Genomic DNA, 26,868 nt, shown 5'->3' on the forward strand with positions numbered 1-26,868 from the left:
CCAAAAGTTGCGCATGTTTGTTATTAAAATCTTATTTAACTCCCCAAATGTTTATTTTGATGTTAAACAGGCCTATTGTTTACTAATATGATATACCCCCTGCTAATTATGCAAATTGCTTAAACAAATCTAATCGGTTAATTTTGATATAAACCGGCTTTCAAATTCAGCAGCTGTTGTTCAAGATTTGCAAACTTCTTCTCTATTTTTCTTTTCTATATTTATTTTGTATTGTTTTGCTTTAGTGCTACCGTAAAAATAATATTTATGAGAGTTTAACTGGCTGACTGGTCACACTTGTATCGAAAACCACTGTCTAGCAACATTTGCTTGATAAATTTCTTCAAAAATTAAATTAAATTTGACATTGAATGCTCGATGGTAAGGAAAAAAGCCCCTAAAACTGGATTACTTTATCAACTTAAGTTGCGATAATTATTATTTTTTATGTATTTTTACTCACTTAAATAACTTTATTCAATTCGGTTCAACAATTTAAAAAATATTAATTCCCTATTTTAGAAATTTATAGACATACATATATACATATATGTTTGTCGTTGTTTTCTTGGTTATCCCTTAGCCTGCTAGCACCTTAAGTGTGCTCAAGCGCCCTGGGTGCTCATGGGGTCCATCAAGCCCATCGTGCCCTTCGAACCCACCGAGCCCACCGTTAACATGGCTATAAGTATTGGAGTGTCCTTGACCGTTTGCAGAGGCGCTTACTGGCCCACTTGCGGCCTTATTGTCGTGTCCAGGATCTGCGTGAACAGCGATCAAAGCGATGATCAGGAACGTGAATAGTACAAAGAATTTCATCTTTAAGGTTATTGACTATAACTTCAAAACTGCAGCTTGCTTTTATACCCATTCTCAAGAAGATTCTACTCATGAAATCTGCAACAGGTTTGTTACTTATGACAGCAGCTTTTGTTTTGTTAGTCTTAATACGTTGAGTGTGATTATTGAATAGATTAGATCGTTTATGAATATGTTTTCATTAGCAGGCCTCACGGGCAAAAGTAAAGGAGCTAATTGGTTGGTTGGATGAAAATTGTTTAGCATATAGAGAAGCACATTTTATTTATTTGTATTAATTGTGATATATTGGTTTTAATATATTTCATATTATATGAAGTAGAAAGCAAATATATATCAAATTGTATCAGAAGGATTTTTTCTTGAAATTTTATACCGTTATACCTGACTTATCTTGTTTACACTTTCTTTTTTTGTTTTAAACACTTCCAGTGTATATTTAAAATTCGCAAAACCGATGCGAGTCTAAAAATGTTTTGTTTTGTGTGTTGTTTGTTTAGCGGTTTTGAGTTTGTTTTAATTTCTGATGCCTTTAAACTTTCCTTTCTGTTGTCTATAATAAAAACTAAAATCATGCTTGAGAAAATATACGCATATTTAAAAAAAAAGGTTTCTTTGCTTATTTTAGTTTTAATACATAAATTGATTTGCATTTCTCTCATAATCGAAACTTTAACCAACACTGGTTAAACACGAAACTTAAATATTTGACGTCATGATGTAAATTATTCACCGAATATGTTATTCAAGTTGATATGTTAATTTGCGAATTTTGAATTTAAAAGAGACAGAGGAGGACAATAACACGACGTGCCCTCTTTTGATATATCAACTTCTAGATATTCTTAATAATATTCGGTTTTATTTTTCTATATTTTGTAGTTTTTAGTCTTATCTTGATACTAATAAGCATAAAGTAACAGAAAAATAAGTAAAGTAAACAAAAGATTTTAGTGACAAAACTTGTTTTCTCATCAGTTAAACAGTTTTAATCACTGTCCTATAAATTACGTATAGTATATTGAGATGCATATTTAGTTATTATGGTTATGACATCCATAAAAAATTCGAGTTGATATCAAATCCGGTTTAGAAATTAAACCGAAGCTATGTTCTTCATAAAGAGTAAAACTACAAATTTATTTGATCATACTTTTATTTTTTTTTTTCTTTTTTAAGCATTTATTTGTTTGCTTATTTAAAGTAGTCAATTGAATAACTTTTAGACAATTTAAAAGTATCAATTAACGCTGTTAGAAATGTTTTGGTTTTTTAATTATTTTCTTCGTTATCCGTTAGCCTGCCCTCCTCTTAATATCGTCGTTAGTGGGAAGATGCCTTCTTCGGCTATCTTCGTCCGGCAATCTTACGCCGTTGCTGCCGAGTCCAGAAGCTGCGTGAACAGCGACCAAAGCGATGAACAGAAACGTGAATAAAACTTCAAAGAACTTCATCTTTATTATTTGACTACCACTGCAAAAGTGCAGCTTGCTTTTATACCTATTCTCAAGAAAGTTCTACTCATAAAAATGCGCAACAGGATTTTTATTTATGACAGAAGGTTTTTTTTTTGTTAGTATTAACACATTAAGTTATAATATTGAACATTACAATATCATTTCAGTAACAGGTCTCAAGAGTAAAGTAAAATTATATAATGACATAGTAGTCTTTCGGGTTGGCTGGATGAAAAACGTTTATTGTATAATATTATACAAATATTCATTCTGGCATAGATAACTGAACTATGTATTATTGTTGTTATTAATAAATTCATTTTTTTATTCAAAATGACTATACCATTGTTTAGGAAATGCGAGGGCGGGCACATAATATATTATATTATATTTGCACAAAATTATAGGAACGTTACACGAATAATTCAAAATGTGTGTTGCACAATGATGTGAATATGAAAATGATGATTGAAAGTTGTCTGCCGGTAAATACAATATGATTAAGACAATATTAATAAAGACATGGTATAACGTGATTAACTGTGTGTATATACTTGGCATGATAATTAAGTTCACTTATCAACCCATGAAAAAGGCTTGACTGCCGAAGTATAATGCAAGTCTTTATATTTTTCGTGTAAAATAGTTTTGTTGATGACTTCTAATTCGTTATCCCTTTCCTCTTGTTTGTATCCCGCCATAATTTAAATAATTTTTGTTTCGAATTTAATTATTTTATTTATCAGTTTTGTGAGAGACATAGTTGGAAATCGTATTGATGTTGCCGGTTATCTTATTATCCATGGTGACGGTCGCCTCCTTGGGAGTTGGCCACAGCACTGGCATTAGCTTCAGCATTGGCGTTTCCGCGTCCGTTTGATACTGCACTTGCTGAGGCGTTAGCATTGGCATTTCCGCCTCCACTTGAAGAAGCGTTTGCAGAGGAACTTGCTGATGCGTTGGAGTTACCGCCCCCACCATGAGGAGCTGCCTGGACGGCGAGCAGAGCGAAGAGCAGGAAAGTAAATAGCACGAAGAACTTCATTGTTGATGTTAATGATGATAGCTGCGGGATTTCAGCTTGCTTTTATACCAAAACCCCTAGCTGAGAATTCAACGGATCAGTGAATTGTAGGACAGGTTTTTGAGTTGTTTATGAGTGTAGCTTTTATAACTAATATTAAAAATTAGTGCAAGAGTGCTACGTTTTTTGCGATAACTGCGTTTAGCATAGCGTGTCTAATTATAAACAAGTCTTTATCAAGTGTAGCAAATCAAAAACGTCGGTTTTCATTTGAATGTGGGTGACATTGTTGAATACAAGTTAACCGAAAGAGGCGTCATAACAAGATTTGTTTAGTTTTATGGTCAACATAAATGTGAATCCTGTTTTATATAGTTAGAGTTGGTTAATGAAATATAATGTTCAACTATAAGGCTTTCCACAATTAAATTGTGAAAATAATAGACTTAAACTCTTGATTAATTTGAAAATTATACAACCATTGTCGGAATATTAATATATACTTTTTTATTAGAACACATTTTTAGATGACTTTGATGGAATTTTCGGTTTGTTAATAATGAAAAAGTTCCAGAATGTTTGTTGAAGTCATTTTAAATGCTTGAAGTGGTTTACCTGAATTTGCTCTGTAATTCTACTCTAAGATTTTAAAATGATTTTCAATAAAAGTAAATTAAACATTTTGCGAAAAAAGTATTTATTTCACAGTTTTGAACCAGGGAAATTTAGCATTTTGTTAAGGAACACTTCCGAACACTTCGATGCTGGGCAACATCAATAGGATTAGTATGGAGGATATGCAGGATTTGGAACTTGTCGCACAATCCTATAAAAACCACCACGACCACCACCACGTCCACCATGTCCACCACCACCGGATGCGTTAGCCACAGCGCTTGCATTGGCCTCAGCGTTAGCGTTTCCACGTCCGCTAGCACTTGCATTCGCGACTGCCGAGGCGTTTGCAGTAGCTCCACCACCACCGCCACCGCCACGGCCAGGACGAGGAGCAGCCTGAACGGCAGCTAAGGCGAGCAACAGGAAAGTGAACACCACAAAGAACTTCATCGCTAATGTTATTGATACTCAATGAATGATTGCAGCTTGCTTTTATACCAATCACCAAGATGAGAACTTTGTGGATCACTCAATTGTCCAACAGGTTTTTGACATATTTATGAGGGGGACTTTTAAATCAATATTTCATCTTAGTATATCTAATATTACGATTGCATCGATTAGACTTGTATCGGATCGTAATTGCAAACAGGTCTACGCGAAAAGAAGAAAGCTAATAACATGACAAAGCTTCGGATTATGATGTTGTGGCATAGCAGACTTTTGGGTGTTTGTTGATATTGTTGAAAAGCTGTCTATTGAAAGCTTTCGAACAATCGCTTCGTAAATGTTAACACATTGCTGAAATATATGTGAATATACCATATTATTAAAGTGTTAAAATAAATAATGTAACATGTTATAATAAACAATCATAGAACAGAGAGTTAGCTGCTCAAGTTACATTTTATAATTGTATTAACAACTTAAGTAAGTTTTTGTAATTTGATCAATTAAATAATCTATCATATTTGTTGCGCTACTTGGTTTAGTTAGTGTATAAGATTAGCATACTAATCTAATAAAGAGTATATTTATTTTTCTTCATCTCTCTTTCTTTCGCTCTCTATCGACTCAAGCCGATAAAACGCACTGGAAATATTCTAAATATCTCATCAAGTTCAACTGGTTCGCATAACATGACTAACTGCTCAGTTATGCATCTGAGACAGCCAATTGTCCAGTTAGTCAGCGATTAGTAGAGCAACAATAAAAACTGAAAAAAAACCCGCATCGAGGCAGCCTTCAATCACTTTTCAATAGTAGTATAAATGCCCGCATTCAACATGCATCTTAGCGCCTCAGCCAAGTTCAAATGGAAATAAGTAAATTGTTGTAGTTTTGTTTTTTTTTTTTTCATTAATTTTATTACCAAGTGATTCGAATGGGAACGTGATAATCATTGCTAAACCTAAAACCCTATCGAAAACCCACTTAATCACAGACATGCTCGTATGCCAAACAACACACATATCGATGAATGAATAAACCGCAATCGGTTGTCGCCAAACCAGATCGGTGGCTTCGATCGTTTTCATGGACCACTCACCCTCCACGTGTCTCTCTTTTGCTCTATCAACCTCTCGCTTGCTCGGGCTCCCTTGCTGTCTGTCTGTCTCTGCGGTTCGTTCAGCGTCATGCCGGAACATAAAAGCCCAAAAATGTATGACGACGTCTTTGGCTAATGCCGGTTTTGAGCGCAGGTGGGCAGTTGGTGGGTTGAATGTCTAGCTGTTGCATTTCGCTTTGAAATACGGTTAGATACCCTACAATTGTCATGACTAAGGCAAGTCAAAGATACAAAATATTTTAAAATATAAATATTTTTCTCTTTGTCTAGGGTATCTGTTAGCTGATCAATTTTGCCAACAGCGAGCTGACTTGTACATCTTCGAATGATTCATTGCTTATGAGGAGTTATGAACATTTCTCTCATTTCGCGAGAAATAATTTTTCGACTGTTATGTTATTTAAAAATTGCAAAATTTCCAAATCGAAATTCGTCCATTATTGCTAATTATTTTTTATTATGACTTTTTAAACGTTTGTGAAACGAGCTGGTAGATTTCCTTATGTCTTTGACAGTTCTTTCAGATTATTTTTTATGATAAATGAGTTACGAAATAGGAACTATGAATTTTTATTAAAATTGTCAAATTGTCGTTTCCATACTAGTTTCTTGATATTAAATTTTTCGTTCAGTTCATTAAGTTTTTAAAAATTCTTTTGTAAGTCTCTGCGGAGTTACGAAATTTGAATCATAAATAATTGGCAATTCTTTGCTATTCAAAGTTTTTGGTAAATTATGAAACTAGTTTCTTGGTTTCGTTGGGGTTTATAGTGATTCGATAAACTAGTTGGTTAGTTTCGTTAAGTGCGTTAGGCGCAGATCTTAAATAAATACTATACTACATACTATATGAAGTGCCACCGACTGGTTGCCACACCTCGAAGTAATACGAATTCACAATTTTTGGTTTTGTTTTTATTATTTTTGTTTATTTCTCTTAAGTCTCTGTTGAATCGGTAGCGCATTTCAGCTTCTTCTCCGTCCCCGTAACGATCCCTCTATGAGGTGGTTCAATATTATGCCATTTACAAATACCAATGCAAATGGATCGCCAAACCCATTTGTGGATCAACAATTTGTGTGTTTTTTTCATTGGACTTTTTTTTTGTATATGTATTTTACGCAAACTGTAAAACAAACACGAAATGCTTTATTGTAATTCGGTAATTCATGTTTTATTTATAAATTATAAAATCGTTTCTCTAGCCCCACAATATTTTGCACAATATTATTCATATTTCGTTTAAGTTTCGGTTTAGTTTTCGTTTGTTTTATATTTTTTGTTTTGTTTTGTTTTCAATATCATTTCGTTTCGATGTATCACAATATTTATTAAATATTCAGCTCGTTTAGAATTTGGAAAACCCTTTGCGAACTTTCGCTGTTTTGCTACGAAAATAGATGCTGTATGGCAAGTTGACCTTGACAAGGTATTATTATAATTTTTTGTTTTTGGTAATTTACATTGTGGTTGCGTCTTTAAACGCCATTCGTTCGCACCACCGATGAGTAACCATAGAGCACTTCCACACCATCCGAATTAAAGATGCGTTCAACGCGTGGTTCACGCGTCACCACCACAGGAATGGGCTCTGTCGTTGTAGTTGTGGGGGGTTCTGTCGTGGTGGTGGTGGTGGTTGTGGTGGTGCTGCTGCTTGTTGTGGTGGCTTCAGTTGTACTGCTCTCTGGCACACTCTCTGGCGTTGTTGTTGACACAGCAGCAAGCACAGACTGCTGCTTGGGTGGTTCGATTGTGGTTTCTACTATGTCTTCGGTGAGACTGAGGCTGCTAGTGGTTTTGGGAGTGCTTGTGATGCTGCTGGTGGTGTCGGGTGTGCTGGTGGTTTCCGCTGTACTGCTGGTGGTTTCAGGTGTGCTGGTGGTGCTGCTGATGATTTCTGGAATGCTGGTGGTTACTGGTGAAATTGTGGTTTCGGGAATATTCGTGGTTTCAGGCGCACTTGTGGTTACTGGTGAGCTGGTGGTTTGTGGAGCCGGAGATGCTGTTGACGTCACGGCTGCTCCAAGTGTTGTTGTCTCTTTTGGTGGCTCAATTGTGGTCACTGGGAATTCCTCAATTATTTTAGCAGTGCTACTTTCTACGGTTGTGGTGTCAACGGGCGCTCTAAATGTTGTCATAACAATTGCTTCAAGCGTCGATGACTGTTGTTTCGGTGGTGCAATTGTGGTTTCAGCAGTTTGTTCAGCCAACTTGTTGGTGGTTGCCTCTAGCTTAGGTTCCTCGGTTGTTGATTCCTGCATAATCTTGTCAGTGATCACATCCGAGCTCATCATGCGCAGCAAATCTCCAATATCCACGGGCTGTGGTGTTGTTGCAACAATTGGCACGTTGTTGCTGATGCTGCTTTCAGTTTGGTTATTCGTGTTCTCAGGTGCTGGCGTTGTCTCGGCCAATCCATCATCAGCTTGTGTGGAGTGAAGAATGCCGTCAAAATTGGGAATCCATGTGTTTTCTTCTGCGGGCGCAACTTCAGTGCCGTATTTCTCTGCATCGGCGGGAAGTGGTCCGCTGGTGTATTTGTAATTATCCATTGGCAGATAGGTTGTGGTATCTTCGAGGTTGGACTCGTAGCTGTTTGTTTTGGCATAGAATGCCAAATTATTCTCAGGTGTTGCGGTTACCTCGAATTGAGGCAAGAATGTTGTGGTTTCTATGGCAGCTTCGGCTTTATTCTCCCTCATCTCCAAATCGTGTTCGGTGTAAAGCGAATGCAATTCATTCTTGGCACTTTCAATGGCAATTGTTGTGGCTGCTTCCGGAGAGTTAGTTGTCGTTGTTGTTGTTGTGCTCTCGATTAGGTTTGCAGTTGCATTCTTGGCCTCCAGCTGCAACAACACCGACTTGAGCAGCGGCTCCTCTGTGGATGCAAATTCATTCTCGGGAAGATGCGTGAATGGGTTTTGATTATCCTCAGTGCTTAGAATAAGATCTAAATCAATTTTCATGGTAACGGTGCTGACGTCGAGTTCACCAAATGATGTGGTCTCCTCCTCCACGGCAGCAGCAGGTGAAGCTGCAGTTGGTTTACCCAGCGTCGACGTCGTCACTTGCAGCAGCAGCAACGCGATCACTGCGATCATTGGCATGCGCGTCATTTTGGCTTTGGAATGCGAGGGCAACGGCTGTGACAATCGATGTGAGTGCGTGTGTGTGCGTGAGTGCTGTTGCCAACAGTAAACAAGAGCAACGACAACAACAAGAATAATTTAACAGCGAATATAATAATAATAAGAGACCGTCAAACAAGTCGCGAGTCACACGTTCACTTTGCCCCCGTCGATGGCCTTTGATCGCGAAGAGAAAACTTGCTCCTGTGTCTCGTAGTTGTCTCCGTTTCGCTTTGCTCTCTGTCTCTGTCTCTCTTTGTCTCTCTCACTTGGGGTGAACTGGTTAAAGTGACTTAACAAATTCCTCGGCTCGAATGCTTCCGCTCTGATCTGATCTGTGGCCGGCTGCCGTTGCGTTGTGACTAGTTATGTTTGCGGCGAGGAACTAAACCGTTTGCAGTTTCAACGCGCGCTTATAAATCGCCAAAACCCACATACTTTTTTGCACCACACACACTCGACGCTTTGAAACGGTTAGCGAAGCCGGCTCTTGTCTCTCTCCGACCAACTCAACTCGACTCTCTGACTCCGTCTGCTGTCTGCTGGCTCTGAGTCTGGCTCTGGTTACTCTGGTAATTTAGCTGTAGCTGCGTTGCCAACTGCGTTTCCAGTGGACCTGGAACTGAACTTGAATGAATTGCAATCGTTTTTTAGTTATCGGCTGTTGTAGTTTGCACACTTGGCCCAGTTTGGCGGCGAGCAAAAACATCTTTTAATAGCTCTTCCCGGTCACTCAATTTCACTTTCAACGTACTCACCTGCTATTGATTACCTGTCGCTTACAAACCGGCTCCACTCTTGATAACCATTGTCTTCAGTTATCCAACATTTTGTATTTCTTTCTCTTTTCCACTCTCATTTTTTCTTGCTTCGGTCTTTCGCGTTGATTGCCATTTGATTTGATCGCCTGCGCTTTGAGCACATTTATCAGATTTTAATTTTACAAAGTAACTTTTAAGCGTTTCGATTGTGGGATTATTATGTGCAATTCCCAGTGATTATTGACATACTCAGAGGGTGCGACTTACTTTACAGTTTGTGGAGTTGCAGGCCCTGAAATTCTTTGTAAACAAAAAAAAACGTTGACTTCAATTACGTGGAAGAATAATACAGCAATTTTTATTGTGCCAAACCAGAGGTCTAATAAATAAACATGGCAAATGAGAACGCTAAACAAAAAAGAGAATAATATAAATTCATGGAAAATTCTTTGAAAAGAGCTAACAGACAAAGCAAAAAGCGTATTTATATGTTTTTTGTAGTTATTCTTTATTTAATTTTTATTCGAACTCATGGAAAAAAAATTGAAAAAGATTTAATAGGCAAAGAAAAGAGCGTTTTTATATGGGGTTTAATAGTAAGTCTTTAAATCTCGTTTTCAATTGCATTTTATTATTATTAAATTTGCATATTTAATTTATTTTAATAAATCATACAAAGACATCCATATGAAATAAGAACTACAATGTATACGTTTATGCCATGAAAAACTTGAATCATATTTCCTGTGTAATAAGCAATTAGTTAGACAAATTACCTTGGAAGTATGATTAATTTTTAAGAAATGTGTAAAACAGAAAGTATTTCTACTTAAAATGAAATATTCTAGAGCGATTGTCGTTAAAAGGAGTGCGTCAATAAAAATTCCTACAACTCTCATTTTTTAATTGTTTACTCCTCAACCTTTAGATATCAAATTAGGTTTGCATTGTCGACCAGAGTTATTTATACCCAACTTAGTCATAAATAGAAAACTTTCTCAGTATCGGCAATTGTAAACATTTATTTATGCAGTCGTTTTAGAAATACGAGACGAAATGCTTTCTAGTTTCAAATTTCGAAAGTATTTAGTTTATATATCTAATTGTTACTAAAAACGATTTAAATGTAATTTATAAAAATTGAAAAGTAACATTCTCGCTTATCGCAAAAGACAATCAAATTTAATCGATAGAAATCAAAATGAAACTTGCATTTCCATTTCGATTTCCGCTTCCTCTTCTAATGGTATTTCTATTTTGAATTTCAATTCCGATTCCATTGAAAGTAATTTGTAGGAATTGGCAACGAAGCGACGATAATCGTTAGGCAATAAACTGCCACGCCCACTGGCCATGGGCCATGGGCCATGGGCATCAGATCAAAGCATCTTAGAATCGCATATTGAAAATTACATTTTGGCAAAACAAATTTGCATACGAAGTGTTTCAGCTCAATCTTGGCCTAATGATTTTCCAGCTAAGGCCCAGCACATCAAGCAAAACTGTGGCAGGGCAGGCAGTGGGGGGATGGTTGAAGTCTGATGGACGAGACGAAATTACTTAGTACCATCGAAATGTGGAGCACTTGAAAATGCCAATTGATGATCGGGAAGCTGTAGTAAGTAGCAGTGCCTGAGGTTACTTCTGGGTACTTAGCCTCAAATTTGTATTTAAATTACATTTTGCTTGAGTAAATTGAAAATGTTTTCGGTGCGTCAACTTTGATTTGGCTGCTACTTAAATGCTTTTTACTTGCCACTTTCCACTCTCCACTTGCCACTTGAAACTTGCTACTTGCTACTTGCCACACTTTTCAAGTGGAGCACTGCTCTTTGGCCTTCCTAATGACTTTAGCTGTGTGGCGCCATGGCGCACGTTGCGTATGATTAATATTTTGTTAGTACTTAAAGGCAGACGGTCTGTCGTGCCCAAACGCTGTTGTCGTGGCCTGTCAATAAACAATTCATCATTGCCAACAATGGCTGCCAAGTTTTGCATAAATATTTCAAATTACGCGCAAAATTTACAAAATTTTCTGTAGGTATCCTTCCGTCCTGTTATCCTTCCTGCCAGCGTCAGTGGCAGTCCGGCAGTTGAGCAGCTCCTTCAGTTTAACAAACTAATTTGCCTGCCAAAGTCCTTTTGGACATTTTATAAGTCATATTTATATTGGACGCCAGCCAAGTGCCATCCATTTATGAGTGTCCTGGCAGTCCTGGCAGTCCTGCTGCCAAGCCACTGGCTTCTCAATTTAAGTGAGTGCTTGTCTCTCTCGCTGGCTGCGCATTTTAATGATGTTATTGAAGTTGCTTCCTCTTTTTTTCTTTCGCCCCCATTGACTGAAAGGTGTTGACTGTATTTATTCGCCTTCTACCTGAATGTTGACAAAACTCAGCCAGTTTTGAGCCACTGTCGGGGATCTCAACGTTTTGTGGGGATACGATTAGGAATCCCCCGAATTTTCTTGGAACTTTGCTCGTTAGTCCTTATCGCGTACATCGTAAAAATCAACGAGCAACGAACAGCAGCAGCAGCAGCCAAAGTTCAACTGCTCATTGTGTATAAATCATATCGCAATTGTACACTGGACACGCCCACTCCACCCACACACACACACACGAACACGCACACGCCAGTATACGCCCCCGTGGCAAAAACATTTCCTCGCTTTTTTGGTGCAAATTTTGTGCTGAGCTCAACAAGAAGAAAAAAATACAGCAAAGCCAAACACACACAACTGTCGGACAATAGTTGCTAGTATTATTATTATAATGGCGATTCGCATTGTTAGCGTTAGTGTTAGTTCTGGCATTATTATTGTTCAAACATTTTCTGTTGAGTTGACACAAAAATTTCGCTCTGTTGGTCAATAATATTTATGTTTGTTGGCCAAGTTTTAATGGACAGTTTGTGGTTAAACTTTGATAGGAGTATTAGCTAATTAAGGCATAGTGCGAGTGAAGCTGCTTTTGTTGTGTCAGTTGATGGAATTTTAAAGGCAACTACAATATTTAGTATTTAAATATTTACTTAGTTATTCAAGATACTTTTTATGTATAAAGTAGCTACAGTTCTTAAATATCATTCTTAAAGAGTATTATTAGCAGTGAAATTTACGAACCCTTTTTCGAATTTCCCAACAAAAAACATGCTTTGACAATCAATTGAAAAACAATTGCCTGCCCCTCTCTCTGATAATATTATCCCCTATTTCGTTTTGTATTTGGCAGCATCATTGTTTGCCATCGAGTGGCACTTGAGATACAAATAGTCGTACAACAAATTTACCAAACAACTTGAAACTTGCAACTGTTCCTAAAAATGCAATTCACTTGCCACTTGAAAAAGTTTTTCATGTCGGAAAATCGCATAGCACAAAAAGAGCATTATAATTGTAAAAACAAAAACATGAACATATACACGTTTTTATTGGGGGAGGATTGTGTCTTTTGTGTGTATGTTGTTAATTCAATTACCAGGCAATAAGCATAATGCAAAGAGCTGATTGTTGACTGGTTGACTGGCCTGATTGTGAAGGCTGTGCATGAATTTATGGACATTAATCTGGCGATTAAAATGCCGCAGTTAATGAGCGGCCATTGTAATGCCAATGGAACTTCCGATCAGAGAATTAACATATACATTAACTGCGCTGAATAAGGAGATTACACTTGATGAGCTTACATTAAAGCGAAGTAGTTGTACTCTGAAAAGTCGCTTAAAGAGAGCCTGAACGAAGGCAGCGTGAAAATACTCTATTTACTTACACATTTACAATTCGAAGTTTGAATATATATTCCGATTTTTTTAAATACTTAATTTAACAGATTTTCTCTTTTATATTATATCCTCTTGAGTCACATTTAATGGGTATTGTAACCTGATTAAATGTGGCTAAATTATGATGTTTAGTTCTTTCAACAGCAACTGTATTTGTGTTTGTATCTGCAACGCACTCTCTCATGTATCTGTATCTATGACGCTAATGACAGTCGACAACACACTGTTAGAGTTGTGGCAGCCTTTGTGGGGCAGGAGTTGCACAATATCATTATAGTACGGCGCACTAAGTCAACAAGAGCTGAAAGCCAAGGCAAGCCAGAGGACTGGCAATGTGCCACGGCAAAGACCACTAATTGACTTTAATTATTTTGTTGTACTTAATGCCTTGTTTACGCCGAGCACAGAGAATAGTGAATGTAGGCAGGAAGTGGCAGGCAGAAGCAAAATGGAAGCTGACGACTGGGGCGAGAATGATGTGGGTTGTATATAAAGGGAGAGGAGCCTGCGAGAGAGAGAGAAATGAGAGAGTTGTACAATACGGCAGACAGAACAAAGCGAAAAAGTTAGTTAGTGGCAACCCTGGCAACTCTGTTAGCTAAAACTCTAATTAAACTTGAATTTGTGTCAATTGTGTGCAGTGCGGTTGCAGTAGATGAAAATTATAAATATCACAATATTTTTCAGATGTTTTTGAAAGATAAATTTCAAAAGATATGAGTTGCAATTGAAGTTAAAAATAATATTAATATAATTTATCCAGTTAGTTGTTTTTCTGCATTTTATTCTTCTTTTGATTGTTCGACTTTTCTCGTTTAGGTCGCCATTTCGTTCGAGAACGGAAGCAATTTGTGTCGCTCAGACCTCGGATAGTTGTCAACGCTGGCAAACACGGTCCTTGAGTAAATATTTTTCATTTAGCTGCAGTAGCAACAGAAGTTGCAATTGCAGTTCCAGTTTCAATCGGCCTGCAGCCCGCAGATGGAATGAAAATGAAAAGACTTTTCGACTTTTATACGACAAACGCTGTTTGCGTGTTTATACAATAACAACAACTACAACAGAGCAGCAGGTAAGTTTGTTTACCGTATACGACTTGAATAACGCACCAGTTCACCAGACGAAGCCTTTGCTGGTTCTGTTTTTTTTCGCTTGCTTCGACGAGTCGCAAATGTTGCCCAAAGGACAACGACAAATGATGGCAATTCGTTTGCTGTGCGGCTTAAACTTGCCATCGAAATGCGCAACTGTTGCAACCAGCCAGGCAGTCAGGCAGCCAGCCAAGCACATTGGCAGACGGCAGGCGACAGCAGGCGGCAGCTACAATACGACAGGGTTACATGCATCCTACAGCGTTGGACGCCTGTGGCGGCAGATCAACTTTTCGCGCTGCCTGTCGAAATGACTTGCGTTTTAAGTTGCAATTAAACGTCGAGCTGTTTGCTTCAATGCCATGTTGAATATCCTGCGGTTGCCATCTCACAGCTGCAGCTCGCCAGACGTCACAGAAGTCGTCGTTGTGACAGACGCGTGCGGTTTAAAACGCAACAGAAACGCGAGCAAATAAGTGTTGCCGTCTTTAAGGCTGAATTTTTAATTTAGCATTGCATACTTTATAGCGCCATTTTCAATTGAATAAATAATGGGCCACGAGTAACTATTGTTATCTAAATTTGTACTTAAGTAATTAGTTTTTAAGTTGCATGATTGGTAAACTCTAATTTACCATTTCATCTTTTTAATAAATCTTTGTGGAACATTTAATATTTTTGTATATATTTTAAGCATTCCGCTTAATCGTATTCTATGCTTTTCACTTCCTTATCATTAAAAAAACAGTTTGCATTTTATATTCTTAAAATAGTTTTATTAAAAATACGTAAACATTACAGTTACTCATAAATTTGTACACAAAACATAAATAAAACATTTTCAAACTGGGGCAGCATAGAAAAGAACTTAGCAATATGTGATAAATGGTAAATGGATAAATGGTAAATGGACAAATGGTAAATGGAAGTTTTCGATTTCGGCTGAAGAATTCTTTTTGTATCGGATGTTTGGGACTTCATGTGGGCGCCTAGTCAATAACATACATAATAATAATAATAATATTGTGATATTGGGATGCTGGGCGTGCCTGAGTTGATGTTGTTGCAATTGCAATTGCGATTGCAACGCCATCTCAAACGCTGGGATCAGAGCGTAAATTGTTAAAATGTCATCACAGTCAAATGAAATTACACAAGAGAGAATCTCGAGAACCTTGGCCACAGCTGCTCAGAGGACAAGTCACGCTTCCGTTGCGGATGTGCTTGTTGTGGCATCCTCAACATTCTCCGTGGTTGTTGCCGTGCCCGTTGCCGTTGTCTCTGTCGTTGCTGTTATTGCTGTTGGTGTTGCTGACGTTGTTGGCGTTGTCGCTGTTGTAGCTGTTGCAACTGCTGCTGCTGTTGTTGTTAGCGTTAGCTCCTGGTCCAAGCGATGCGGCAAGTGCACATTGGGTGGCAAGGTTGGCTGTAGTGTTGCCTGCAATTGTATTTGATTCTGCAGATGCTGCCGCTGCAGTTGCATGGCCAAATAACTGGCCAAGTTCGCCGTCAATTTGGCTCGATGATTCTCCACGCGGCGTATGTTGCGCACCAGACGATTGTAGACCAATGGCTTCACATCGATGGCCCACAGAAAGTCCAAATGATTGAAACGTTCCATCGGCACCAGATACTTGTCAATCACATTGGGCAATTCTCTGGCCAGTCGATCCACGCCCGTCGTCGACACAAGCAGGTCATTCACCGAGTAATACAAAGCAACCGGCACCTTGACACGTGACAGATCATAGTCTGGCGGTGTCATGCGATTGTATTCGAGTTGATTGCGTAGGTAGCCACGATCGAATTTACGAAAATGTCCCGATTTCATTAGTTGACCAAAATGTTCCAGCTGCTTGATAGAGGCGCCCGACGGTGTGTGGCTCAGCATCACAGGCAGCATCGTCTGAGAAGTAAAGAAAGTGAAGTTAATTAAATTTCCTTATTCAAGTGTAACTAAGTCGCCTAACTCTCAACTTTGACCTCTTTAAGGGCCATCATTTTCGCCTCGTTTGGCAAATTATGTATACGCCGTGCACACGTTGCGTATACGCACAGTGCACACCAGATAGGATTGCTTTGTTGCATTTAATGCGCTTTCCGCTGACAGGGTTACATTGGGTCAGCAAACGCTACTAATTTGCATGCACTATCGCCTGCTTTGGTGTTACGAAATTTCGCTGTTTCCCCGATCAGCGTTCACCGTTCCTCCCCCCCGTTTCTTGTGCGCTTGTGTCAGTTAATTATGCTCATTGTCCCCTCGACGACAACAAGGACACACTGAAGCCAGTCAATGGCATTATGGATAGATAATAACACCCCACATTGCCAAGCCATATCATCTGCCATGCCATGCCATACACCTGCTTGTTCATGTTGTGCTTGTAATTTAGGCTTCGGCGACTCCATTTTGTGGGTCATAACTTCCAATCGAACCGAGTGTTCAACATGCGGTCAATAGTCAATTATCCAGTGAGTGCTGAGCTGAGGATAATCTGCTGCATTTGAAATAAGTTTCCTATCCAAAATTTGCCTAAATGTGTAGCTGGTAATTACCTCAAGTAAAGTCTTGTTATTTTATTTAAATTATGTAATTTATAAAGAAGCCATTCTTAATTTATTTCAATCATATTTTAAAATAATCTAAAATTGTAGTTGAATGTAAATAGTCTTTTATCTATTTTGTATATTTTCTTGGTTTTTTTGTACTTTTCATTCCTTCTCTTCTCAGTTCATATTTCATTACAAATATGTTTGTATATAGATGAATCTAGTTATAAATATTTTTATATTCAATTTCTCCACCTTTTTTAAAACTTTGAAATGAACTTTACTTCTTTTTTTTGTCTATTTTCTGATTTCTTTTTCAGTACGAGATTAATTTTCTCCTTAGTGTAAATATTTGCAATTAAATAATGGAATTCAGTTATCAACATCCTTATATACAATCCCTATCTTTTTCAAAGTCAATGAGCTACCATGAATTTGCCTACCGTGTTTTTGGCTATCGCACTCAATTGCATTGGCACACAAACGAAGTTAAATCATTAAAGTGGTTACCCCAAAATGAAGTGGCAACTCAATGAAGACAATCAGATGGTGGCTGGCAGGTGAGCCAACAACAAATAGTTAGCATCTGTGTATGTGTGTGTGTGTGTGTGTGGTAAAATTCAAATCGATTGCCGCAAACATTTGTGGGGAAAAGTACGGCAAAGAACTTGTGCTATACTAAACTGATGTTCGCATGGCTGGCACATTACCTTGTTCAGCTGTTCGGAATTGTAGCCGGCGACTAAAAACAGGATATTCGAACAGACATCCTGCGTCATGGCATTGTCGTGGCACACAACCTGACTGTGGTCCACCAGGAATTTGGTGTTGGGCATGAATTCCGTGATGCGCAGCATTCGCGTGGCCGCCTGTAAGCCAGAAACAGAAACAGAACAACAAAAAAACATAGACATAGTCGAATTACAATTGGCATTTCGGTGGATGGGATGCGATGCGATGGAATGGAATTGGAGGACTCACCGTCAAAAAGTCGAGGAAGAGGACAAGAGTGCGAAATAGTGGACTCTTCATATCGTGTATGTAGGCAATGGGCGCCAAAGCGTGCATTGAGGTGATTTTCTGTGAATACGCCGGCTGCTCTGAGCACAACACCCAAAATATGGCCGTGCCCTGCGAGTGACCAATGTAATGGAGCTGTTCGTAGCCCGTTTTACTCAGTATATAGTCAATATTGGCGGGCAGATCATATTTGCCCATCTCGTGGAATGTAAAGTCCCAGAACTCCTGATAGTCACTATTCAGACTTGTGTGATTCTTTGAATAGCGATTGCCACGCGAGTTGCCCATCCACACATCATAGCCCAGATCGGACAGCATATAGCCTACAAAGTAATTCCAGCAATTAGAGACACGGCTTAGACAAAGTGTAGCACCAAAATAATACTCACCCAAACCTGACTTGGGACCCATTAGCACCCAGGTTGCCGAGGTGTCCAGTATGCCGTGCATGAGCAGCACGGGTTGAGCTCCCTTCTTTGGTATGCGATGCATTTCGAGTATATAACCATCCTTGGTCACCACTGTGTGTGTCTCCGATGGATATCCGTATTTGCGTATTAGTTTCGGCTGTCCAACGCGATGGAGGTTTAAAGATAGACAGAGAAAGAGAAAAAAAAAACACGGGAATGATTAGTCTGCGGCAAGTGCAAATCATGGCAGTGTGAAATTGAGTTGCAGCCACGCCCTCACGCCATCACGCCCTCTTTCGGCACTCTTTGCCATCTCTCTTTTTCATTCTTGCCATTTGCATACCACTGCGGCTCAGGTGATTTTCGTCTAGGCAGGGTCAGTAAACGTCAGACCAGGCCAGGTGAGGAGGCTATGGCTTCGTCTGGACCTAAACCACAGCAATTTGGGCTAATGAATTTTAATTTGTGGCATCAACAAGTTAAATCAGCTTTAGGCACTGGCAAACGAAGCTCTTGTCAGGAATTTGATTAAATAATTGGAAGGCATTTAATAAACAACCAAGGGAATGCGCTTGAACTAAAGAAAATTCAATTTTAATTTAATTCAAGAGATAAAAATACCTGCAGAATATTTTAAGGAATTTTCATTTATAGTCAAGAGCTAAATCAACACTGCATTAGGAATAGGTAAATAAAGATATTGAAAACTAAATTAAGCATAATAACCAGACAGTAAATGTGTATTTCTAATGTGACCTTAATTGAAGTGAGAGAGAAGCATGTGAGAAGAAATCTGACCATGGAGCATAAGTGGAATTGGAGTGGGGATTGTGAGTGATAAAGAAACACTAATTGAAAATCAAAGACGAATTGTCAGTTAATAAAGTTATAATTGATTTGATTAAAATGACCATGGAGAACTAAGATAAAAAAATATATAAGAAAAAATGAAATCCGCTACCCATTTCGAATAAGAGCAAAACAATGTGGCATTATTCTTAAAATGTATTGAATTTTATTTACATAAAAAGATTGAAATATACCGAAGGAACTATTTCGAATATTTATATAGTAAAATATTCAAAATATACCGAAACAATGCTGTGCTATTCTTAAAATATACCAATTTAGTATACCACAGTAATACTAAAATATACCAAAGGCTTTATTTGGAATAATAATATAGTACATTTCAAATATATCAATACTGTACTGCCAGCCAAAGCAACTAAGTCTCTATTTTTCAGAAATCATCAGATATTATTGTATGTACATACATAAAATTTGATTTTTTCTATAGAAAGCGAGTATTAAAATATATTTTCATACTAGAAAAGCACATTTTAATTTCACAACTACTTCGGTTGCCACGCGCAATTTTTTATGAATAAGAGCCGCTTCTCGAAATTGCGCGTGCCATACAAAATTTCTTTATTAACACCGCATTATTGTTGATAAATATCGAAAACTATATTTTATGACGAGAGCTTTAGAATTTGAGCTGACGCAGTTGACACAGCTGACGCAGTAAAGTCACGTATTACGCATACGCAACGTATGACAGCATACAACACAACGAGGGTGGGAGTACTTGGAATTTTTCCGGCATAATGCATAATTTTTTTTGTATTTTGTATTTTGATAGATTTCAATGTTTCGTGATAATTTTGATAAGTTTTACAAACGTTATACAATCGTAATTGTGAGGGTGCCGAAATAATTATTGTCTTATAAAACAATAGTTGAAAAATCTATAAACACGCGATTGCACAAATGCCCAGAGAAACAACAAAGAGAGAGAGAAAGAGAGAAAAAAATAGTAGAGAGAGGCAATTGAAGCTGCTTGGCATTTTAATTAACCTTGGCAGCGAATCGAAATAGCCACAACACGGGGAGAGAGAAACAGCAACAACAACAATAAACAACAACAACAAAACGCTCGTTTAATAAGTGTAAACAATTGCATTGGCCAACTGACTTTGCCGGCTGGTTGACCAACATGAGGAAGTGGTACGCCAGTTAGCCAGCTTACTTACCAGCTAGCTGGCTGAGCCACTGAAATATTTTTTCCTTTTTCCACATGCTCTCTTGTTGCCAATGTTGTTTTGGGGCATAAATTAGAGTTTTCTTTTTGGCAATTTCCTAGCGGCAATTGTTATGCAATTTTTGCTTTGTTTGCTTTGAAAATACAAAAGAATAAAAGCCTGACCGTATGATGGGCTTTCAACAGCTGGTTTGGTGGCCCGGCACACACACAAAACAGTTAGCCTTTGTTTTTCTTGGCAAATACCAGCTTGACACACTTTTTGCGGCCGGCCAAAATGGCACAGCCAATATTTGTTTAAGCCGCAAGGCGGAGGCACGACAATGTTAAATGCGAAAATATATTGCCAAGTTGCAGTCGCATCTTTCAGCACGAGCTGTTCCCAGCAGCCACCGCATACAGTGACACAGTGTTGGGAAACGCGGCAAATGTGGTGTTGAAATGTACGCAAATGTGTGGCAATCAAAAGCGCAACAACTTGCATTTTACTCGTATTCGCATGCCTCTTCTGCCAACAGATAAAATCTGCAAATTGCAGCCCATTATTTTTATGACTTATATAAGCAACACCACTTGACTTGACTCAGCCTCAGCTTCAGGTGTTGGCAATCATTTAACTCAACACAAAAGACCACAAAATATTACACTATTTAGCACTTGCGTTTTCATATTTAACTAGCCAATTAGCTGAGGCTAATTTCGACAACTAAAGTCCGGAGTGTGGTTAGACTTCCTTGACATACCAAAGCCAAAGCATTGCATCAAATTCTTATGACATTTTTTTTGTGATTACCAAAATCAACTCAACTCTCGCACCACTCGTCGCACTTCAATTAAAACCTTTTTCTGCATCAACAAATCAACTGAAAATAATTTTTAAAAGCCAACTGCAAAATGTTGCACAAAATATTTGCTTTTGACCCAATTTAACAATGGAAAAACAATTACAGAAATCTAAAAACCGAAAATTAAAAGAGACAGAAATGTGGCTACAACAATTATTAAACAAATTCGGATAAATCACAAAAAAAAAAAAAATAGTTCACTAGGAAAACCTTTGACAATCTGAAATATTATTTGATTTGCTGTTACACATATTTATTGAAAATTTGTTGTTACTTTTGCATTGTTTGACTATAAATTTTACCGTTCCACTAACTAAACAATATGTTGTTGTTGTTGACTCTTCGTACAGCAAAAATCTTCATTAACACTTGAAGCAAAATTCATATATTTCTTTCGGGGTTTCTCTATCTCTATCTCTGTCTCATCATGACCCACTAAATGCGAGTGTTTACCTCTGTGCTTGTGGTTCGTGTCCCAGCTAATTGACAGCATGTTTATATGTGCTTGTGTGTGTGTGAGGCGTGGCTGTTAATGCTTTGTTTGAATATGCATTTGATTTGATATTGCTGCTGTTTTTTCTGCCTTTTTGTAATTTCAATGCAAATTGATTTGATGTCAACGTATTTGTTGTCTCGAATTTTTCGTATTTGTTTATGGCTTGTGCTCGCGCGCATTTGCATAAAACACTTTTGATTTTGTTGCTGGAGTTACGATCAGAGGCGGCAGCAACAACCTCTGTTTGAGGAAACCGCACCACTTTTGTTTTCAATCAATATCATTCATTTGTTTGTGTGCATACCACTCGATTTGTAACCGACCTTGATATTGACATCGTCTGTCGGCACCTTAGCACCCAACATAATCATCGTCGTCATTATAATTGCCCGGCAGCTCTCAAAGTTCGTGGCATCGCTCGACGCAACGCCAACCAGTTTTTCTCTCTAAAAAACTTCTCCACTCAAGACGTGTTCATATTGATTTTCATGCGCTTGTGGTTGTGACTTTACCGTCTTGTGGCCTGACATCAATTTAATGGCATCAAAACGCAAAGGTTAATCACATTTGAACTCTTGTAGTCAGCTCTCAATCAATATGATTGTGGAGCATCGATAATGAAGACATTGATTGCATTGTGACATCATTTTAAATAGGCTAAAATATTTCTTTTGTAAGTTAACTATTTCTGGAAAATTTTAATCACATTTTAAACAGGCTAAAGCTAAGTTTACTTTTTCTGCAAAATTGTAATGCTTTATGATTTTCTTTTAGTTTACTTTTTGTAATATAAATATGTAAATTGAAGCAAGAGCTTAGTTCTTAATTAAAGCCCAAATGTTGACTGTAACTCTTGCACTTAGATAATCAGATTCACTGTTGGTTTTTGCCGCTGCCGATTGAGACACAATTTGCCTGCCGATTTGTCAAATCGACGTAATCAAGTTGATGACAATGATTTACAAACTGTTTGGCGTGCAAAAACAATGCGGAAACTCTTCAAATTCAAATTAAGGCACTGCCAAAGCCCAAATACGAAAAAAGCAAATAAAACAAACTTTAACTGAAGCAAAACAAAGGCAAATGCCAAAAAGTAAAGCAAAACCTTACGAAAAAAAAACTCAATGAATAAAAGAAATAATAAAATGCAAAAAAAAAAAAAAACGAAAAAAGCGGCGTATGGCAATCGCATTTCCTTATTGTAGTGAAGAGACTGAGACATGGCATGGGGTCTGGCATTGTTCCAGAGATCCCAAAGATCTCGAATCGCCATCGTTGGCTAACCATTGTAAGTGGTTGGTGTTGGGCACGTGCAGCGAGGGCTCAAGCTCGGGCTCGGGGGCTCCTAACCCATATTTCAAAGTCAGTCAGCCAGTCGACAGGTTAGCCTAATTGCATGTTGATTATTGTGCATATGCCTGAGTGTAGGTGTGTGTGTGTGTGTGTGTGTTTTGTATGTTGACAATTTCCAATTTGTTATTGCGGGCATTAAAGGTGTCTCTCGGCCGTCTCAATGCGACGATTATGCAATTGGCAAACGTGCAGAAATTGTTGAAGACTTTTTAGCTTGGGGTTTTGGTTCGGTTTTTGCTTTCGGTTCGGTTAGTTTGTTGGCCGCATTTGAAAGCCCAGCCATGACTTTGCATAAGATTCAGTTTCAGTTTTGGTTTCAGTATCTGTATCTGTTTCTGTTTCTGTCATTTAGTTTATTTCTTTTCAGTTTAATATCGTTACTCCGGTTGACAATGCTTGTTGTATCTCTTTCTTTCTTTTATTATGTTATTTGTTATTTCTTTCTCTGTCACGTTTAAAACGCACGTAATTCGCATAATGCACGTTACGTTATCACGTAATCATTCCTCCGTCGACCCACGCTGCACCTCGTTTTTTTTCTTCTTCTTTTTCTTCTTCTTCCTCGGCCTCATATCAAAAAACCATCATTTTTTTACACTTGCTGGTAATTTGTTGCTGTTGTTAACGTGTTGTTAATAATTTTATTTATTTATTTATTTTTATATTTTTGTATTGTATATCTTGCGAGTTTATTGGCTTTGTCAATTTTCGCCTGGTTGTCATTATTAAACATTATCGCATTTGATGGCACTGTTAACCCCACCTTTAAAGTTTATGTGGTAATCTTTGGACAGTGTTTACTCTTTCAGCCCGACTGTCGCCTTGACAAACTGTTGTTTGACTGCCAAAAAAAAAAAATCAAAAAATAAAAACCTAAACAAAATTTAAGACTTATGTGTTTACAATTGTGTGAATATTAATTTTTTCTGTGTTTTTCGTCGAATGCAAATTGTTAATTCGGAACTGACCTTTGTGAAAAATCAACGCAATAGAGACAAGAAACGTCTGTTGCATTTGTAATAATGATGTGAACGGAAAACATAATGAATTAATCTAATTGCAGGCACGTGAACTGGGCCAACTAACAGTTATGGAGGTTATCAAGGTGAGTAGACCTACAAAATCTAATTTTTATGAATATTTTAGCCATGAATTTTGGATTGTAACACTCACAGTATTTATGACTTTATTTCAAACAAAGGGTTAATTTTATAACTATCATAAAACAGAATCAAGTAAGAAAGCCACAATTGAATGTGCTGTGAGATGTCTGCGACCCATTTTGAATGAGAGTAAAACAGTTCGGTATTATTCTTAGAATATACAAAAGTAATATACCGCAAAAATAATAAGGTATATAGACAGACAGACATGGTTATAATTTATAATAATATAAGAAGTAAAATAATTTATTTGCAATTAATTTGTATTTTTTGTCACAAAATTAAATAAAAATAAAGATAAATACGATCAGAATTTGTATCTCATTGGAATGCGAAAGTAGGCAATTGAGTAAAAATTTCATTTAATTAATTTATGTCTGATTACATCAGATATTATCACTCTAATAAACGACTCAAAAAATGCCAAATTAGCAATAATGCATTCACATAATTTCTCCAACTTCCCTTAAATCTCGTTATTTATGCGTGTTTCAAAGCTCAGTTAACGTCTCGCTAAAAATTAGCGGCAACGCCATAAAAAAGGCAAATACAAAATTGCAAAAAGCAAACAAACAAAACAAAAAATGTCCAATGTCTGTACTCTGATGGGCTAAGCTCACGTTAGATGATCGTAAAACATGTGTGTGAGGCAGAGTTGAAATGGCAGGAACTTGCAACGTGCAAGTTGCATGTTGCAAATAAATTCAAAGTGAGTGCTTGTCGTGTTTGACCATGATTAGGGCGACTTCTTATGCTTTTTGGTCGCTAATAAAGTTCTGGTACTAAAAAAAAACAAATCTGTCGAAACGAAAAGTCAACGAACTGCACAAAATGAAATAGCAGAAATACGTAAAACAGAAAAACACAATGTGTAAACTTTCTTTTAAGCGGGGCGAGCGAGAGACCAAATGGAAAAAAGTGTAAATTTATTTAACATAGAAAAATTGTTGAACAAAAATCATAAGACATCACAAGTTGTGTGCAGTAGCCACAAAGCCAAGAAAAGAAAGAAAAAAAAAACTGAACCGGTAACACAAAGGTAACACAACCAACAACAGGTAACAACAGTCAGTCTGTCTTTCTGACTGTTTGTTACAATAACAAATGTCAATGCTAACAACTTTGTGGCGATGCGGTGCGGTGGCTATGAGGTCAGCCAAGGTGTCCACAGTGGCAATTGCATGAGTTGTTGTTTCTGTTTTTTTTTGGTTAATATTTGGGGCAACTACTTACCGTTATCAGTGATGCATCTTCAAGCACATCGGACTTGAGATTGCGACCGCCGCCAGCCAAATTGGCGTTGCTCGACAACAGAACACTGTTAAGCAGATTCTTAAAGCTCAGCGAACTGTAGCTGAAGGGCGAGAGTATGGTGAAGGCGTCGGCGCTGCCGCAGACGAGCAGTGCCCCAAGGCAGTACAACAGCAGCGCCGTTGGCCACGGGCCAAACCCAAACGCGCGACAACTTGGCCACATCTCAAAGAGACACGCACAGAAATGAACACAGAGAGGGAGAGAGAGAGAGTGTCGAAGAGAAAAAGAGCTCCTCTCATACACTCACACAGAGAAAGATGAAGAAAACTCGCCAAACTCACTCGACAAATTGGCAATGCAACAGTTAACAGTTGCTTGCACCTAAGCGTAACGATTACGTTTGCTTTATAACCCCCTACAGAAAGCTTCACTTTCGACACTTTTCGTTATAACTGCGATTACAATATTATATTATGTGGCAGACACTCGCTTTTTTCTGTTTTTGTTCAGGATTATTCAATGCAGTCCATTTGGCTTTAGTGTTATCCTCTTTTTTTAGTTTTTTTTTTATAATTTACGATCGATTTTGGAAGCTATGGTTAGACGCGCACGCGCTGCTGTCTCAGCTACCGAGCTACGAGCTACGAGTTTCACTTGCCAACCGATGCGATGGAGCTTCGTTACTCAACTGACTCAAACTTTGGCCACAAGCTGCCTGTCTGGGCTAGGTTTGAGCCAGGCCAGCCGAAACAAGTCAGCTGTTTGTTAGTTAGCTCGATGCCAACTTGTTGCAGCCCGATCTGATCCAAATCAATGTTGTATTGTAGCTAGCTGCGGACTCATGTTGTCTGCTTGTGTGATGGATGGTACTCCAATTTGGCAAACTCATTCGCATTCGCATACGTATTCGTACTCGTACTCGTATTCGTATTCACAATTGCCAATTTCTTTGGCAAAAGAAATGCAATCGAATCGTAACTTGAGGTGTGAAAGAGGTGGCAAGTGAATTTGTATTGTAAATCGTTGTGTCGATGTGTAACTGGAAGATACTGAGCTGCCATTAGGCATCCAGTTTGTTATTTAATGAACACAATTGAATGTTTAGTTTCGAAATGAATTTTGTAAACTGTTTTGTACAAGATATTGTGAATAAATATTATGCGTTCTATTTAATAGAAATTAAATACAATCACTTGAATATTTAAATGTGACCTTAAGTCTCAAGTAACGTTGCTTGTGGCAAAATCAATAAATCTTGTACACTCCTTAACATAAAACACAAACAATAATTTGCTACGCACATTTGCCAAATAAATGCGAATGTTCAGATAATTAATTATGATTCTTCTTATGCTTATTTAAATTTATATTTTTTAGTGTTTCCGTTTAGTGGCACATCAAATATGAAAAATCAATAAAGCGGCATTATTTTAATTAAATTGTTTGGCGCTGTCACGGTCACACATTGTTTCGGTTCACCTACA

General features: G+C 37.8%; 3 protein-coding genes across 3 annotated transcripts; all 3 read right to left on the minus strand.

The window, feature by feature from the left end:
* Positions 1-3,978: 3,978 nt before the first annotated feature.
* Positions 3,979-4,387, minus strand: LOC117564470 (alanine and glycine-rich protein). Its single transcript, XM_034243267.2, has one exon. The coding sequence runs from the start codon at positions 4,366-4,368 to the stop codon at positions 4,084-4,086; it is 285 nt and encodes a 94-aa protein (XP_034099158.1). The 5' UTR covers positions 4,369-4,387; the 3' UTR covers positions 3,979-4,083.
* A 2,331-nt stretch (positions 4,388-6,718) lies between these two features.
* Positions 6,719-9,129, minus strand: LOC117565182 (mucin-5AC). Its single transcript, XM_034244180.2, has one exon. It carries the CDS (start codon positions 8,603-8,605, stop codon positions 6,968-6,970), a length of 1,638 nt encoding a protein of 545 aa, XP_034100071.2. The 5' UTR covers positions 8,606-9,129; the 3' UTR covers positions 6,719-6,967.
* A 5,916-nt stretch (positions 9,130-15,045) lies between these two features.
* LOC117564507 (lipase 3) lies at positions 15,046-26,058 on the minus strand. Its single transcript, XM_034243324.2, has 5 exons — positions 25,364-26,058; positions 18,209-18,386; positions 17,781-18,142; positions 17,510-17,668; positions 15,046-16,155 (listed from the first exon to the last, which is right to left on the minus strand). The coding sequence occupies exons 1-5, from the start codon at positions 25,604-25,606 to the stop codon at positions 15,451-15,453; spliced, it is 1,647 nt and encodes a 548-aa protein (XP_034099215.2). The 5' UTR covers positions 25,607-26,058; the 3' UTR covers positions 15,046-15,450.
* Positions 26,059-26,868: the final 810 nt, after the last annotated feature.

This window comes from Drosophila albomicans, chromosome 2L, assembly GCF_009650485.2.
Source record: "Drosophila albomicans strain 15112-1751.03 chromosome 2L, ASM965048v2, whole genome shotgun sequence".
Taxonomy (NCBI): domain Eukaryota; kingdom Metazoa; phylum Arthropoda; class Insecta; order Diptera; family Drosophilidae; genus Drosophila; species Drosophila albomicans.

Coding starts and splice junctions, on each gene's coding strand:
- LOC117564470 (XM_034243267.2), bottom strand. CDS start 4,368: ATGAAGTTCTTTGTGGTGTTCACTTTCCTGTTGCTCGCCTTAGCTGCC.
- LOC117565182 (XM_034244180.2), bottom strand. CDS start 8,605: ATGACGCGCATGCCAATGATCGCAGTGATCGCGTTGCTGCTGCTGCAA.
- LOC117564507 (XM_034243324.2), bottom strand. CDS start 25,606: ATGTGGCCAAGTTGTCGCGCGTTTGGGTTTGGCCCGTGGCCAACGGCG. Junction 17,669..17,780: donor TCTTCCTCGACTTTTTGACG/GTGAGTCCTCCA, acceptor TCTGGCTTACAG/GCGGCCACGCGAATGCTGCG. Junction 16,156..17,509: donor ATTCCGAACAGCTGAACAAG/GTAATGTGCCAG, acceptor TTTACTTCTCAG/ACGATGCTGCCTGTGATGCT.